Below are 16462 nucleotides of genomic sequence, written 5' to 3' on the forward strand. Positions count from 1 at the left end.
CTAGTTTAAATAACAGACTTTCATTTTCCTTCCTCTTTCTCCAATATTGGCAGCATTTCTAACACCTTTTCTTATTGCCTTTTGTGTCCTTCTGCTAGCTGTAATTAATTTTGTGCCCTGGCTTTGCAACCAGTATCGCTCTATGCTTGATCTGTTTGTTTATACCTATCTTCAGAAATGTCACCTTATTTCCATTTGTGGAACAATTCCTTCCTGGTTTTCAGTTCAGCCACACAGGTCTCTTTCTATCAAAGGAGATAGGAGGAAACCTAGAAGGAGATTCAAATTAATTCAGAATGAATCTATCTGAGGTGCTTGCAGATTTATTCTTCTTGACTTGTTCTTGTTGTTTGCTATGAGTTACCATTTATTACCAGACATCTGAATTCTTTTTCTCCCTTTCTGTCTAAGATGACCTTCTGGAAGCTAATGGCCTAAATGGCTCTGCAGTGTATTTGACATGTAATGTGTTAATCCCACTGACTGATACATTTGTTTTCATGCTAGTATTAAAAAAAAAAATATCATTCAGCTTATGTGACACATGGGGTTGTATACACACACAAGAAATACAGCTGCAGGATGCTGAAATTATTAAGGCACCACACTGCAGCAGTGTGGAAGCCCTGTGCAAGGGATGGTGAAACTTTCCTGGCTTCCTTTTGTATTACTCTTGTAATAACTTTGCTGCTGTGTTTCTTTCTGTGCCTGTGCATGGCAGAATACAGCAGGTTTCTTCCAGGAATTGTCTAGAGATAGCTGGGATAAGTAAGACCACCAGAAGGCTCAGAAATATTCCTGCTGCCTCTAGCAAAGGGTCAGACTTGCAGGACACGAGAGTATGTGTTAACCAGGTGTGGAGGAGGCAGGACTAACACACACAGGTCCTCTTCTTCATACTGCCTGCAATGTTGAGTATGCTTTTGAGTCACTTTGCCCTGTGAAATGGGCTTAACGAACCTTAGTTCCCTGGAGGCTGTTTTTGGCACCTGAGAAGTGACCCAGGTGAAAAGCAGGGCTGTGCCAGTGTGCAGATCACTGGGAAGGCTGAAGATGAGGAGCTGGTCTGTGGCAGTGCAGACAAGGTACCAAACTGTTGCTTTGCTACTGCTGTAGAATGAAGAATGAATAAGAAATAGGTAGACCTTCCTGACCTCATCTGAACTTTGGGTTTCATGTTTAGCTGCCCAGCTGGTCCCATGTACAGTTAGCAGGAGTGAAACAAGATCCTCAGGAATTTTCAGAGGAAGCAATGCCAGAGTACATGAGGGAATGTGGAGAATAATTATGCTTCCTCTATGCACTCTGTCATATCTAAGTGTTTGTCATGTCTTGTTAGCAATAACTGAAGTCAGATTAAGGATCTGTGGTGTCAGCAAAGGCCTCTTTTCTGGTTTGCCAACTGCAGACCTGGTTCCTGTAGTACCCAAGCACTAGCAGCAACTCAGTACTGGAGCTGGGGATGAGTTTATGGAGACTCCTTGTACTTTTCCTAACAAGAAAAGGGAGAAATATTTAGGAAAATTCTTTGAACATTTGCCTTTTAAAGAAGCAAAATGTAGGAATGAGGGGAAGGAAAAAACCCTCATGTACTGCACCAAGAATACTGCAGAACCACAGCCACGAAGGATCATTTACGGGAAGGTTGTGAATTTTGGTCTGTAATTGTAAATTGCAGCTGGCACTGGAAAAATACTGATGAAGAGCTCCTCTATTTCCATGGGAAGGGCATGGAAGGAGGGACAACAGTGTACTTGCAGGCAGCTGAGTCCATAGAGCTGCAAGGGGAATCCAGGGTCTCCCAGCACAGCACAGGATGCACTTGCCACATAAGGAGTGCTGAGATGGCGTTTTGGATAGTAGGGTGCTGCCTGTGCCCTCCAGTTTAAACTGTCCCATCAGAAAAGGCAAGATAATTCCAGGGAATTGATGCAAGAATGAGCCCTGAGATAGCAAAGAAATGATTTAACACAGTGCATGTGTCCATGACATCCAGTGTCTGAGGGCTTGGCTTGATGAGCATTTTAGTTGTTATGACCTGGGTAGAATGTGTGGCTTTTCAGTAGAATGAGATCCCTGCAGAATAAGCCTGTCATTACTGTGTCGGGAGGGAGAAGCATGCTCTGCTCCTAAATCCACAGGTGGTAGGTATATCTGAGACCTGGGATTTTTATTCAGCTCACATCTGTTCGGTGTACAGTGCTGTGCTGGGCTGGTGCACGTATGATAGCTGGGGGCATGCCAAATAAAAGGGCAGTCCGTGCCACAAAGCACTGACAGCCCCAACCTAAGAATGATTTCGGCTGTGTTCCCTGACTCTTCTTGAACTCTGGAGTTGCCTTTCGTGGTAGCGTCTCCCTCCTTTTTCTGTCCTGGCTGCGCTAATGTGCTCAATTAGGGTTAACTCAAACTGAATCAAACTTCATGCCTGAGGTTGGAAATCTTCCCAGTCAACTCACCACAGCCACATAGCATGGTGGGAGACAAGGCGAGAGGGGAGATGAATGCTTTTCAGAGAAATGAATCCAAGGAAACTTTGTTCACTTTTATTTCTGCAGGAGATGATCCCCCCAAAGGAGATTTCCCTGTTCAGAAGAAATCCCCGGTGAGTGTTACAGCTGGTTTCCTTTGCTTTCTGCTCGGCTTGCTCTAAACACTGCAAGATCTCTCTGTTCTTTCCTCTGTTGTGCTCTGGCTAGAGACAAACACCCTTTCTTGCAGAGGGTTGAAATAAGCATTAGCAACTCGAGGCAAAATCCCTCCACTAACCTGATTAAGTTTAGAAAGTGCAGCTTAAAGGGAAAGACAAACTGTCTGAATGTTTGGGAAAAAGGGTAAGGGTATTGATTGCTGCCTTTTTCCCTGAACGCTACTTTCCTTGTGGGAAAGGATGTACTTCTCTGAAGTGGAGGGGGATGTTGGATGTGGGAGGGAGGGAGTTGATCTGTGCATTTGCTTCTCTTGATGAAACCCACCAGGGAAGGGTACGAAGATGCTGCAAAGCAGAAGAAAGGACAAGGGCTGAGGAGAGGCCACTGTTGTGTGTTACAGAGCCCAGGTGTAGTTCCAGAGCCTCAGGTTTACATCTCTGGCTCTGAGTTAAAGCCATATTCAGGTGAATATTTAGTTGCCAAAGCAGCTTTGATGTTTATGCAGGTGTTCAGGCTAATTTTGGTTGAGTGCTTGACCCCTAAAAACTGTACACTGTATTGGCTTCAGGGAGAACAGGGATTGTATTCCACCTGCTTTGACTTGCAGGACAGTATGGTAATACTTGTTCTTAAAGCTCACAGTCATGTCCTTAGTAAGCCAACTATTTAACTCCCAATTCTAAGTACTGTGCAGATATTAACTATTAAATATCCAGAGCTCCTGGGAAATATTAATCTTTGTCCCACTTTGCAGCTAGTCAGCAAGGAGAGGTGAAAACAAACGTCTCCTGTAGCTAGCAATTCAAATGACCTTTCTTTTTTCCAAAGACACAGACTATCAACTTCCACAGTATCTTTAAGAGCTCCGTAATCCTGCAGATCCGCAGATCCGAGGCTTACAGTGGTAGCTAAGCAGAGCAGACTATCTGTGCGCTCATGAATCCGGGCTTAGCCTCTTTGCTTTTGCTGGGGCCCTCTGCTGAGCAAGGTCCTTCGCTGCGAAAGCAAGCAAGCTGCATCTGGCTCTCTGCATGGACGAAAGCTGCCCACTTTTGGATGTCCAGGCAGGCCACAGGCAGGTCAGTGATACAGTGGAGAGAATACGTGAGGGTTTCTGTGTGTGCTAATGCCATCTGATGACATACAAGCCAGATGGAAGCACCCCTGCTTGTAAGTCACTGCTCTGTGTTTGTAAGCACTTATTAAGGGCCCTTTCTCAGGCTCTTAGGGAGGTTTAGCTGGGAAGTCACAACCTCCAACTCTCCTTTCCCTGCTTGCCCCTGCTCATCTGTAGAAGGTGCCCGTCCCAGAGCAGGAGTGCCTGAAATGAGTCACTGCCAGGCTTTCTGTCACTGGAGGTCACAGCGTAGCTTGTGATACCTTTAAACTGACGCAGCTAAATCCAGCAGTGCTGGTGCATCTGTGCAGAGGGGTAAGTTCAGGCAGTAGGGTTCCTGACACCTGGCCAGGGTGTCGTCTGTGTCTGAACAGTCACACACTGCATCTCTGTCAGATGTTATTGAATCTGATGAGTGCTGATAGCCAGGTCTGTGAAGGAAGGGAAAAAAAATTATCCCTGTTACACAGTTTTACTTCCAAGTTGAGAAAATGTCTCCAAGCAGGAAACATAAATTGTATCTTACGGATTTTCTTCTTTATCATGAAAAACTTGTAGAAACCTATTCTCTGTGCATACGTCTCTGTGTTTGTGCATCTACAGCTTATAGATGCCACCATTTTTAGCCTAGTCTAAAAGCGGGAGGCCTCAGTGCAGTTTCCAAGGCAGCCCACTCTGTCTTACAAACCATATGCTGAGCATGATGGTTTCAGAGTAAATAATAAATGAAATGGATAATTACATGGTTACTATAGTATAGCAAAGAGGCCAAGGGTTTCTTAATAAAAAAGCAGCCCATAAATAGCATGAGAAAAAAGATATAAAAAAGGACAAAAATATTTGTCTTCAGAGATGCTGGGTTAAGTAATGGAAAGTGGTTTTGGGGTTTTTTTTGTGGACAAGCAGTCTTTTCTCTTTTGTTGCTCTTGTACAATGTTGACCAAGACAGTATCATTAAGCAAGATTTTTCTAAACTTCATGCCATTGCTTTGGGAATCCAAATAAGCTCAGGTCTCTTGGTGGTGAAATAAACCTGAATAAACACATCTATTTTCGTATCTGTATTTGCACTTGGGACTGTGGGAAGAAATACAGGAATTCGTTACTTCTGCCATGAGGCACAGAAATGCATGTGAAAAGTTCATCTCACTTTGCTGGACCATACCATGGCCGTTTAAAACCATAAATATGAATGCAGCAGTTAATATCACATTCCCCCCCATCCTTCAGCAAGTGCACAGCCAGCCCGCTAATTGGCAGAGGCTGGGCAGTGCTGTGAAAACTTGCTTTCCGTGTTGCGAGGCAGTAGAGCAAAGCAGCTGGAAGCTGCTTAGCTTGGACCACAGTGGGGTAGCAAGAGGGACAGAGGCCCGTGCAAGGTCATGCCAAGACTCATCTTTTTAGATGCCTTGTATTTCACTTGGAAACTGCTGATTTTAGCTGGAGCAAAGTCAGATTCAGTGAAAGAGTGGCCACGCTCAGACAGGTTTGACAGTCCCATCACTGTTTTGTTTAGTTTTGATTAATAAATTGAATTATCCATAGCTATGCCAGGGTTCTTGGAATATGAAACGGATGCCATGCCTGAGGGAGTGTAGGATACAGGGCTGACACTGTGCTTCAGTGAACAAGATGGCACAGTTCAATGCAAGTGAGGTGCAGAAATTAAGGGCAGTTGTTGCATGTGAGGGAGCAGCTTCACATAGAAGCAGAAAACAGCTACCTGGGGTCTACTAACTGCTGAGGCAAGGTCTGGAGAGAGAACAGTTTTGAGGTGCGGAAGTAGCTTTATGTGAATTGTAGGAGAAAAGGCATCTGAAGGTGGTTTTGCATTTCAGTGGGTTTTTACATTGCAGTGGAGAGGTGGTAGGAACCACTTCCACTGGAGTTCCTGCGGCTACGAGATGGTAGGCTTCTGACAGCCCATGAATCTGCATGGTGGTCCTTACTGGGCCCATGCTGGCCAGGCTGATTCGCTGGGGAGCCTTAATCAAAGCAAGGTAGGTGTGAAGTCACCTCTTGTCCTGTGAGTCTAACCCACAGGCCAGTGGAGCAGCAGTGGGCACCTGTTTTTTGGGCTGGACTCTTCTCTGTCCAGGCACTATGGAGGTATATTGCTGGGGTGAAGGCTTTCATAGAGCTGATGTGTTCTTGTTTGTCTTCTGCAGAAACTCTGTGGCTCCAACTACCCCCTAAGCATTGCCTTCATCGTGGTGAATGAGTTCTGCGAGCGCTTCTCCTACTATGGCATGAGAGGTATAGGGCCGGTGTCTGGGAAGTGTCTTTCCTGTCCTTGGGTTTCAGCATGCATTTGCCTGGTGTTCCAGGGCTGTGTTGTATACAGTCTCAGCTGTCTTTCAAAGTAAATTGGCATTTTGGGATTCAGGTATGAATAGTGTGCCCTAATATTGATGCTACACCTGCTCTGAGCAGAATTTCGGACTAGAGAGCTCCAGGTATGCCTTCCAGTCAAAATTTTTATGTGATTCTCTGTATCAGATCTGGTTTTCCAGAGTGTGACATCTTTCATAGTGGTGTGCAACCAGCATGTTTGGGAATTGAATCATACAGGCACCTAATTTTCAAATAGAAAATGAGCATAAAGAGAACTACAGGTTACAGTAAGATAAGCTAGAAGAAACATTTTCCAACTAAACATGAATGTTTAGGAGCAAAGAATGCCTGATACTCATATATCTCAGTTTAGCTTTTCCTGTGTCAGACATTGAGGAACAGGTCTGAAAGCACAGACCTTTTCACAGCAGTGCTCATAGCTGTTAGACATATCAGTGGTTTTCTTGTCCCCATGATCCTGCTTACCTGCAGAGATACACATTAGTTATCTGATGTGATTTGCTTGTTTCCTTTTAGCTGTCCTGACACTATACTTCTTAAGCTTCTTCCACTGGGATGAGAATCTCTCCACCGCCGTGTATCATGCCTTTTCTGCACTATGCTATTTCACACCTGTTATTGGAGCCATCATGGCAGACTCATGGCTGGGGAAATACAAGTAAGTGAAGACACCTCTCTAACTCATAAAGCATACACCTACACCGTGCAGCCTGTACCAAGGGCAGGGCTGTGTGTGCTCCCGGTTTTGAGCTAGCTCAGAGTGCAGCAGAGACACACTTGCAAAGATCAGCTCCTCTCCTAACCCATAATAACCAGCTGATTTGTTTGCTTATGCTGTTCTGTGGGCCTCTTTCTCCCAAGGGCACACTTCTCCAATGCCCTTATGTACCCATCTCCAAGAAGCTGAGGTGTAGGGTGATTAACCTGCAGCTTGCAAAGTTCTGCTTCTGAGAAGGATTCAAAGATGGTGAGGAAGCAGTGTCATCCTCTAAATCGCACAGTTTCAGGTGAACTGTCACTACCTGTACTATACTTATGCTTTCACAGCATAGCAAATGCGTGAGCACACCCATTTTCATTCCAGAGAAACCTGGTTTCACTCAAATAATCTCTCTCAGCACATAACCAGGTAAACTCTCTCTGGGTAAATCAGGCATTCTTCCTTTCCACTGATAGGCTGTGGGGCCATCATCTGCCCCAGAGTGGTGGTGAGCAGCTGGATATAGGACTTTCTTTGCTTGGCACTATTTGTTTATTGTCTGAGGAGACTTGGCTTGTCAGAATGATGAAGTGCAGCTGAACCCTTCTGTCAAGGACTGGGTACATCTGGCAGAAGGGTTTCAACAGGAAAAAAAACCAGCTGCCATATGCCTTTCCAGCAGGAAGTTCTTAAGGAGGTGTCAGTATTCTTTTTTCTTTCTGCTCAATTTTAGCCATTCTCTTGTCCCTTTGAATGAAAAAAAAAAAAAAAAAACCCACCCCAAAATAAGAGTGGGGGTTTACGAACTTTTTTACTTAAGGTCACTTTGCAATGTTAATTGGTATTTGAGGATGTCAATCTTGCAGCATAATGATGTGAGAAGAGAAATCCTTTTGCAGGCTTCTGTGTGTTAGGCAAGACTTTCTCTATGACTTAATGGGAGGAGGCTTTTACTGTATTAGTTGGATCTCAGCCAATACTGGGGACAGAATAACAGATTATAGGTGCTTTTAGGAGTGATCTGATGTGGCTCTAAATTAGCTGTTGGAACTAGGGTTTGGATGTGTTGAGGACCACTGTCGTGCTCAAAGCTTATAAGGCTTCTAGTGCCTCAGTCCTAAAAAGTCCATCCATTCCCTTTGTGTATGTCATCTGCATGTAAATATGTAGATATCTCTTAATCCTGAAGGTGATGAAGGTATAGAATATATTCAAGAGCCTAATCCTCCTAGTCAGATTTCTGTTTCTCCCTCAACAAGACATGGGAGGCAGGTAGATGTGCTCAGTCCTTTAGTTCTTAAGGTACTTGGAATCTGAAACAAACTTGTAATGGGGAAACCAGGCTCCTAATTCAGATGTTAGTCAGGTGGGTTGAATATGGGTGACAGTCCTTATAGATGCCTTCCAGTCAAGGGATTCCCTTAGGCACCCACTGCAATGCCAGTTGTTAGTAATCTGGAAACTGAGTTGAAGTGTTCAAGGCCAGGTTAGATGGGACTTTGATCAACTTGGTCTGGTGGAAGGGGTCCCTGCCCATGGCAAGGAGTTGGAACTAGATGATCTTTAAAGTCCCTTCCAACCCAAACCTTTCTATGATTTGCAGCCTTCCATGCATGACAAGACTCGAATGTATTTAGTTTATTCTGCTGATTAATCTCTGCGGAGAAAGCAGGGGGTATACCACCTTAATCTGAACCAGTTTCCCTGTCCTTTTTTTCTTATGCACTCATAGTGTTGACACAAAAGTTATAGCTGCCTGCTATAGCGGTGGTATAAAAAACCTGTTCCTTATGTGTCTGCCAAGTAGACCTGCTATGTTAGGAAGCCAGGCACGCTGTTCTCGAACTGTACATTACTTTTAGTCATTGCTGTTTCCTTTTCTCACAGGACGATCATTTACCTCTCCATTGTGTATGTTGTTGGCCATCTGATAAAGTCAGTCGGTGCAATTCCATCCCTAGGCAACCAGGTGGTTCATGTGTAAGTAATGGTTGAAGCTGCAGGAGGTTGTGATGGTAGCTGTTTTAGCAGGGCAGTAATTTGTTTCACCTCCATTGGGCTGGCAGTATGGGGGCTGTGCACGGGTTGTGTTTACAAGGGAAGGGTTTGGGATGTCTGAGGGTCGATGTAGAGTGTGAATGCACCAGGATGAGTTGAAACCACCACAAACTCTAAGCCCTTTTATATAGACACCTCTGATCACCCTTCTTTGCTATACCATGCTCTTCCATCCAATTGCCTGCACCAGGCTCATTCCTCTCTCATTTCTTCATCAGCATAGCTGTCCAGCTCAGCAAGGACTCCTGTGTGAGTGAGAACACAAAAGCAGAGATATGTTTTCTGAGGTGACAGAGCAAGGGTCTGTCTCTTCCATAGGGGTACAACCCTTCTTACCCTCTAGATTCTGAACTGATAGGCTTGTCAGAGTAGCTCCCCAGCTGACATTTCTGAAACCACCAATCTCTTTTTGCCTAGGTGGTCATAGCTCTAAAAATACACATGTGCAGGAAGGAGCACATCTCATTTCTGGAACAGTCTCCTTTTGTCCTAGACTTGTTCAGTCCTGACACTCCTGTTCGCTACAGATGTAATCCGTTTGGCCACCAGTGGTATTTTGAGGAGCAGTAGGAAGTATAAAACACCCAAGAATAAGCCTAATTCAGTTTGTCTGCACTTACTGAGGCTGGAAGGCTATATGAAAAGGCTTTATATCTTTTTTCTTTTTCTTTTTTTATTTTTCTCAATGGATCTCTGCAATCTTTAGTTCTTGTCTGAGTGAAAAATCTTTGAGTGAAAAATCTGAGTGAAAGATCTTTGACCTTTAGTATGTCCATTGGGCCTCAGAGCAGAAAAAAACTGACAAAACCAGTTGGTTAATTGACTTGTACTGAATACAGAAATGAGGATAATGAATTTGATTGTTTTGCACTTAGCTGGCTCATCACTACATACGTGCAAAAGGAAATGATACTAAGGGAACCATGGTTGGGTGACACTAAAATGCTGTCATAAACACCGGCAAGGTTCTGCAATGATGACATTTTTGTTCTTACATGAAGGATCCTGTCTATGGTTGGTCTGTTTTTGATCGCCCTTGGAACGGGAGGTATCAAGCCCTGTGTCTCTGCATTTGGTGGGGACCAGTTTGAAGAGGAACATGTAAGATTTCTTTTCTTTCCTAAAATCTTCAGTGTCTGCTTACTTCATGAGGATGTCTATATAATCAAATCCTGTTGTTCTAGGATAAGGGCCCGTTTGCTAGGGAAAGTTGTAGTAAGATGTGAGGTAGGATGGTTTGCATGAGACTTGAGAGAATCTGGACGCTTTAGGAAACTAAAAAGACAGCAGAACAGAACTGATATTGGGAAGGATAGGTCATAATTGCATCAAATCATCTAAGTGTTAATTGGACATCAAGAGGAGTTGGAAAATTCCATATAATGTATCACAGAACTGTAGCCATTTCCGAGCCAGCTTGACAGGGGTGGCTATAATACACTGCAAACCAATACAGCAAATGAAAGAAAAAAAATGTATCACCAGCCTATGCTTCCTTGGGAATTTTTCCTCAAATCAGACATAGTCTGTGTCTTACATATTGTTCAGAAAGAACTGTAAGAAATTCCAGTCTTTTGAAAGTAGTGCTGGTACCAAATCTACCCAGAATGCTTTCTAAATATTCCAGAATGGAAAGTTCTGAACAGTTGGGAAAATGCTTCTTTTTAGCTTTATTTATGCTCTGTGTCTGTGAATTGTAGTCCAGTTGCTTTGTCTCCTCACTCTCTATCGTGAGTGCTTAGCCCCTCACCTGCACTAATCTCAAACTCCCATTACATTCAGCATAGTGTTTCAAACAGGGATAAAGTAGTGCTTAAAGAAATGAAGGAGGTCAGGAAATGCTAATCCTCAGGCAAAATGCTAAATTTTCAAACTGACCTGAAATAAACCACTCAGATTTATGTTGACCTAACATGCAAATTAGAAATTCCATTTTCTCAATGGTAGTATTCAAATCAGCAACTTCTGTGAGTGGCATAAATCCTCAAATACGTGGAAGGCCACTGCTAAAAGAAAGAAAATAAGCGTTAGGGTCTGTGATGAGTAGGCTTAAATTCAAGGAGCATTATATAGGACTGACAGTAGGAAAAATTTTCTAGAAATATATGTAAAGAAGTACTGGAAGAGATTAGGACCTGTGAGAGATGTCAGTTCTTATCAGTGGAGGCATGGAAGAAGGACATTAGGCTAATGGTCTGTCAGGAAAGGCACTGGTAGAGTTGGACTAGGGATGGTCCCTTAGTCTTGACAAAAGATGGGAACTCTGGGCAGTTTGCTGTTTGTCTTTCCCAATGCCCAAGCACATAGTCAGCATTTAATGAATAGATAATATAGACTGGAATCTTTATTTTATAATTTTGGGAAGACGTGTGCTTTCTGCACATGAACTGTGGTTCATGATTACTAAGGAGCAGCAAAACACAGGATGTTTCGTAGTCACTTGTTCAAAGATCCTTCTGCAGGCATGTCCATCCTGTGTTGGACCCTGTGGTTTAGAGGGAAGAAGAGAAGAGGCAGCAGCAGTGACCTGGTGGTCGCCAGCTGCATCATTTGGCACAAATCTGACCAAAAACAGGCTTGGCAGTACAACACACATGCTCTGGGAATACACTGTGTGCACACTAGCATGTGGGCATCCCAGCCTGCAGTACCAGTAGTTGTCCCAAAAGTATTCTAATAGGTGTTTTAGCAGCATTTTCAGAAGTGCTGCTTCTATGAATATTAATGATTAATACTGTTTATCCAACATCTTTCAATTACCACTTAATTACAGTATGATAATATGTACCACTTATCTTCAGAGTGTTTTCTAAACTTCAGTTAATGAAGCTCAGCACCTCAGTTGGGTATATACATACTATTATCCCAAACTTACAATCACAACTGAGTTACAGAGCAAAACTTGAATTCACTGTGTTTGTGTGGGCTTGTACCCATACTCCAGCATTCAGACTACACATTTCCATCAAATTTATCAAATACTAAGGCTCAAACATTCACCTGCATATTGCCTTAAAGGAAAAAAAAAATAATTTGTAGAAAGAAAACTGTAAAAAGCCGTCTGATAAGGGCAATGCCTTCTGCTGTATTTGTTGTTTTCAATAGAAGTCTTGTATTTTACCATTTTGAAATGACTTGGTCTTTCAGAAGAAAGAAATTATTTATGCTACATGATAGGAAATTTAAGTCTTCAAAATTGGAATAAGAAATTTTGATCATGTAAGGAATGAAAACTTTGGGCCTAACCAGATGTCGTGGTTTAAGCCCAGGCCGTAAATCAGAATCACGCAGTCCACTTCCCCCCCCACCTTTCTTCCCTCCGTTCCTGGAGGGACGGGGAGGAGAATCAAAAGAATGCAGCTCCCACGGGTTGAGATAAGAACAGTTTAATAACTAAGGTATAACACAAATCACTACTGCTACCACTAATAGTAATAATGATAAAGGAAATAACAAGGAAGAGAATACAACTGCTCACCAACCGGTACCTCACCCCCACCCTGCCATGATCCAGCCCTTCCGGGGGCTCTCCATTCTACATCCTGGGCATGACGTGCTATGGTATGGAATACCTCTTTGGTTAGTTTGGGTCAGGTGTCCTGTCCCTGCTTCCTCCCGGCTTCTCCTCCTCTCTGGCAGAGCATGAGACTCACAAAGTCCTTGCTCAGGGTAAACATTCTGACCAGCAACTGAAAACATCGGCTTTATCAGTATCATTCCCAGGTCAAAAGTCAAAACACAGCACTGCACCAGTAGAAAAAATGACTGCTACTGCTAAACCAGGACACCAGAATATTTCTCCCCTTCAGAGTGGTGTCTGGGAGGACTTACATATTTCATCTTCCACTCCAGTAGGATAAAATAAGTTTTGAAAATTCCCAATGAAATGAAGCATTTGATTTCCCCTTTAGTTTTCAGGATGCCAATAAAACTCAGATGAGCCCTTAAGTGCACAGGCTCCATCTGGAAATGAGGGATGTGGTAGTTCTGTACAGAAAATGAATAAATAAATTGCCCCTGCTATTCTCATGTAGAGACAAATTTAGGTTTTGAGGCAAATGTACACCATTGGTCCTGTTTTCTTGTAAGTACTTTAGGATTGTAATAGTCTTGGATCTGCCACTTTGAGAACAGTACTACAACAAACAGTGATAGAGACTGATTCAGCAGGAGGTCAGATAGGGAAAGTAGATTTATCTGCGGGAGATTTCCAAGCATCTTTGTCTATGGGATTAGGAGTCTAAGCTAAAAATGCCTGAATAAAATTATATTTATGATATGTTATATGACTTAGAAGGCTGCTGTCCATATTAATGAAGGACCAAAGCTGTTTTCAGGCAGTGTGATATGGTGTTTAAGGTACTAAATAGCTTTCTCTTTGTTTCTTTATTTTCTGGTTGCCAAGAAGATCAGGATTATTGTGTATGCTACTTTTTCTCAAATTAGTTAATCCAAATGATATTGTTAATGTAAGTCTTCTCCAAAGATTAAGAAAATAGGGATGGAATTCTTTTTTTCCCAATCAGAGTAATTTACAAGCTGCTGGATTATTGTTTTTTTACTCACTTCTGGTTTTCTCTGACCATTTCTTTTTTCCATTACTTAAATCTAAAAATGTGTGAAATAAGATGCTCCAAATTCTTTATGTATCGCTTTCCTTTTATCAGCACATTATTTTGGGTAATTATTGCTCCAGACTTTATTATTAATCTGCATGCTTGAGTTTTTCTCTGGTGTCAGAAATTCTGAGTTGCTCAGATATAAAGGGTTAGTGATAGGCGTTGCTAGAATCTAGAGAAGTTGGCTAGAAGAGGGCAGGACTCTGAGGACTCTATTGCACCACCATGTCAAGCCATGGCAGGGCTGCTCTGGGAGTGGGAGAGATTTGCTGAGGCTGCTGATTTCTCTAGATTTCCTTATGGTGACAAATATCTTATCACAAAGGTATAGTGAAGAAGGAAATACACTTTTACTAGCTTAGCAGTAGAAAGCTTCAGGTAATCAAAAACACTGGAGCATGAACCACTATGGAGCATAAAAGACAGTAAGACCCAGTGCTGTTTGCTGTTAACCATAGGGACATTCCATAGAGATGATTATTATAAGGCTTACAGATCCTTTAATCCAGGATAAATCATTTGAGTAATGTATGGATTAGGTTGCTTGGAACAGACTAGGTAATAAAATTGTGGAAAAGCCAAAAGTTCAAGTTGATGGGGTCTTTATAACTGGGAAAAGGAAAAAGCCCTTAATCTAAGTGAGGGGACCCCCAGGCTCCTTGGTGTGGGTAGCAGTGGGGGGTGATGGGGTTCTCACCCTCACCTTCCCAGTACCCATGTCACAAGGCAACATAAAGCCTCCCAAGCCCTCTCACCCACCCACCTTGCCCACAGTGATCCCCTGTGCTAAGAGGCTTCTTGCCATACTAAGTAGCAATACTTCCTGTTGACTTCTCAGTCAGTTATGGAATGTTTTGTTACATTTTTGGATCTCGGGCTTCATTCGCTAAGAGCTGTCCTTTTTTAGCTGCCTGCAATTCTTCACATTTTCTCCTGTTTTCTAGCCTTGTGAATATTATTGTCTCAGGGAGCAGAAGGAAGCAGAGCATATTAGAAAGGGAGGGTATGGAAACATGCCCTTGAGGAGCTTCCTCACATTCTGCTAAGCTGAAGCTTCATATTCTAATGATGCTCAGGTCATAGAGATATGGCTCCAGGTGCCCTAAGGAGCTCTGTGTCAGAAACCAAGCCATGCCACGAGCAATTTGCCCACTGACATGTTACAGGACCTGGTGGCAGCTGGGAAGGAAGCCTAGATACTTATGGAGCATACTGGCTGCCTGGGTTTGGGCTGTCCTGAACTGCTGGTTTTATCAACTCAGGTGTCCCATAGCTGGTGATACAGATGAGCATGGGATAGGTCAGGTAGCCTGTTCTTTCTGCTGGCCCACCCAGGCACAAGGGGGAGGTTTACCACTATGTATGTGAATGTGACTGTGCATGCCTATCTCCCCCACAAACAAGGAGAGACTGCTCTCAGTTGAATGCCCTCACACATTACTCCTGTAAAAGGACCAAACTCTGCATCAAGTTCTTGATTCCTTCCATATTATGAATTATGCTGGAAGAAAGCAGATCAAGAATCCTTTGACTGTATGAACTATAATATGTTACAATATCAGTTAAATTCTGAACTCTTTCTCTTAAGAGTTCATACCTCCATCAGGCTCTTGAATTTGCTCCTGTAGGTTTAATTTACTCTATTATTTTGAAGTTGACTGGCGTCAGCTTGGTAATCTCCTGTCTGATGGATACTTCTCATTTGCTGGCACTCTCTCATCTATGCTGTCATTACAGCTCCTCAAAATACACAGGTTTCTTTTTCTGCTCTTACACAGGAAGGGAGTAGGGGGGAAGATCTCAAACATGAGAAGAAACTATGAACTTGTCAAACTGTGCCAAATTGGGTTGAATTAGGTGACAGAGGATCTAAATCATGCTACATGTTCTGAATAAATAAATGCTCTCTGCTTCTTCCAATCTCACTGTGCTCTTGGAGCAGTGCCTGGCTTTTCCTCTGAAATGCCAAAAAGCCCCAAAGCGCTTCTTGAGTAACATGAGCCGATTTGTGTAAGCATTTACCATCACCTGAACACAAGCTTGTTTGCTTAACATTTTATGCACTGCATCAATGTTTACCCAGCCTTCCTAACAAGAGAATTGACAGTATCCAGTTTGCAAGCCCAATGCTGTGCATTAGCCGTGACACTGATATTGTCTTCTCTTGTTTTAGACCTCGGAGAGAAGCAAGTTTTTTTCCATCTTCTATTTATCCATTAATGCTGGAAGTTTGATCTCCACGTTTGTAACTCCTGTATTAAGAGGTCAGTGTTGATTTAGAACAAGACAATAAATTAGCTGCCCTCTGGCTACTGTGCTGTGCATAGTTTTAGGCTTTTATGACAACTGAGTGGCAGAAATTACATTGTCTGTAGAGTGGCCAGTGCATTGCATTTATGTCTTGTTAATCCTGGCGTAGCAGCGTAACAGATTTATAGTACTAGCAGACAAGTCACAGAAACTGTATTTCTGGTTGTATTTGAAAGCCAGCCTGAACTGCAGAATTAAAATACAAAAGGTACAAGGACCTATATGATGATCTAATCCTTCCTATTGCCAGTGAAGGATTATTTCCCCATCTTGTTTGCAGGTAACCTGTAGATGAGAATTGATCTCTGCTGTCCTGTGCAGGTGTCAGGGCCAAAAAACTTAGAAGGGCTGGTTCTGAAGTCCTACCTTCTTCCTCACATAGGATGCTGCTGACTTCTGGAGGGCTTTGTCCTGGCACACACGTATGTCTGTGTGCGTCTGCTTGCAAGATTTCAGCCCTGGGCAACTAGCCTTGAAGACAAAGCAGAGACCTATGCCCCATTTAAGACCTACTTTATATTCTAGCCAGCTTGTACAACTCTTTTTAGTCCCCCAGTCTTGCTGCACTTCATTGTATTGCAGCGCCTAGAAGCCAAGGGGATTGGCACACTAAATACAGACACAAAGGTAGAGCAGCAGGCCATAAGTGATG

The 16462-nt window shown here is 43.0% G+C and overlaps 1 protein-coding gene across 1 annotated transcript in view; it reads left to right on the forward strand.

The window, feature by feature from the left end:
* Positions 1-2473: 2473 nt before the first annotated feature.
* Positions 2474-16462, forward strand: part of SLC15A2 (solute carrier family 15 member 2) — a gene marked incomplete at its 5' end in the record, with an annotated part of 39647 nt that continues 25658 nt past the window's right edge. The window contains 6 exons of the mRNA XM_080621094.1: positions 2474-2605; positions 5937-6024; positions 6640-6781; positions 8711-8803; positions 9883-9982; positions 15674-15764. Of these exons, the coding sequence (XP_080477220.1) occupies positions 2474-2605; positions 5937-6024; positions 6640-6781; positions 8711-8803; positions 9883-9982; positions 15674-15764 (646 nt within the window). The remainder of the gene's footprint in view (positions 2606-5936; positions 6025-6639; positions 6782-8710; positions 8804-9882; positions 9983-15673; positions 15765-16462) is intronic.

Source organism: Psittacula echo, assembly GCF_963264785.1.
Source record: "Psittacula echo genome assembly, chromosome: 6".
NCBI classification, from domain to species: domain Eukaryota; kingdom Metazoa; phylum Chordata; class Aves; order Psittaciformes; family Psittacidae; genus Psittacula; species Psittacula echo.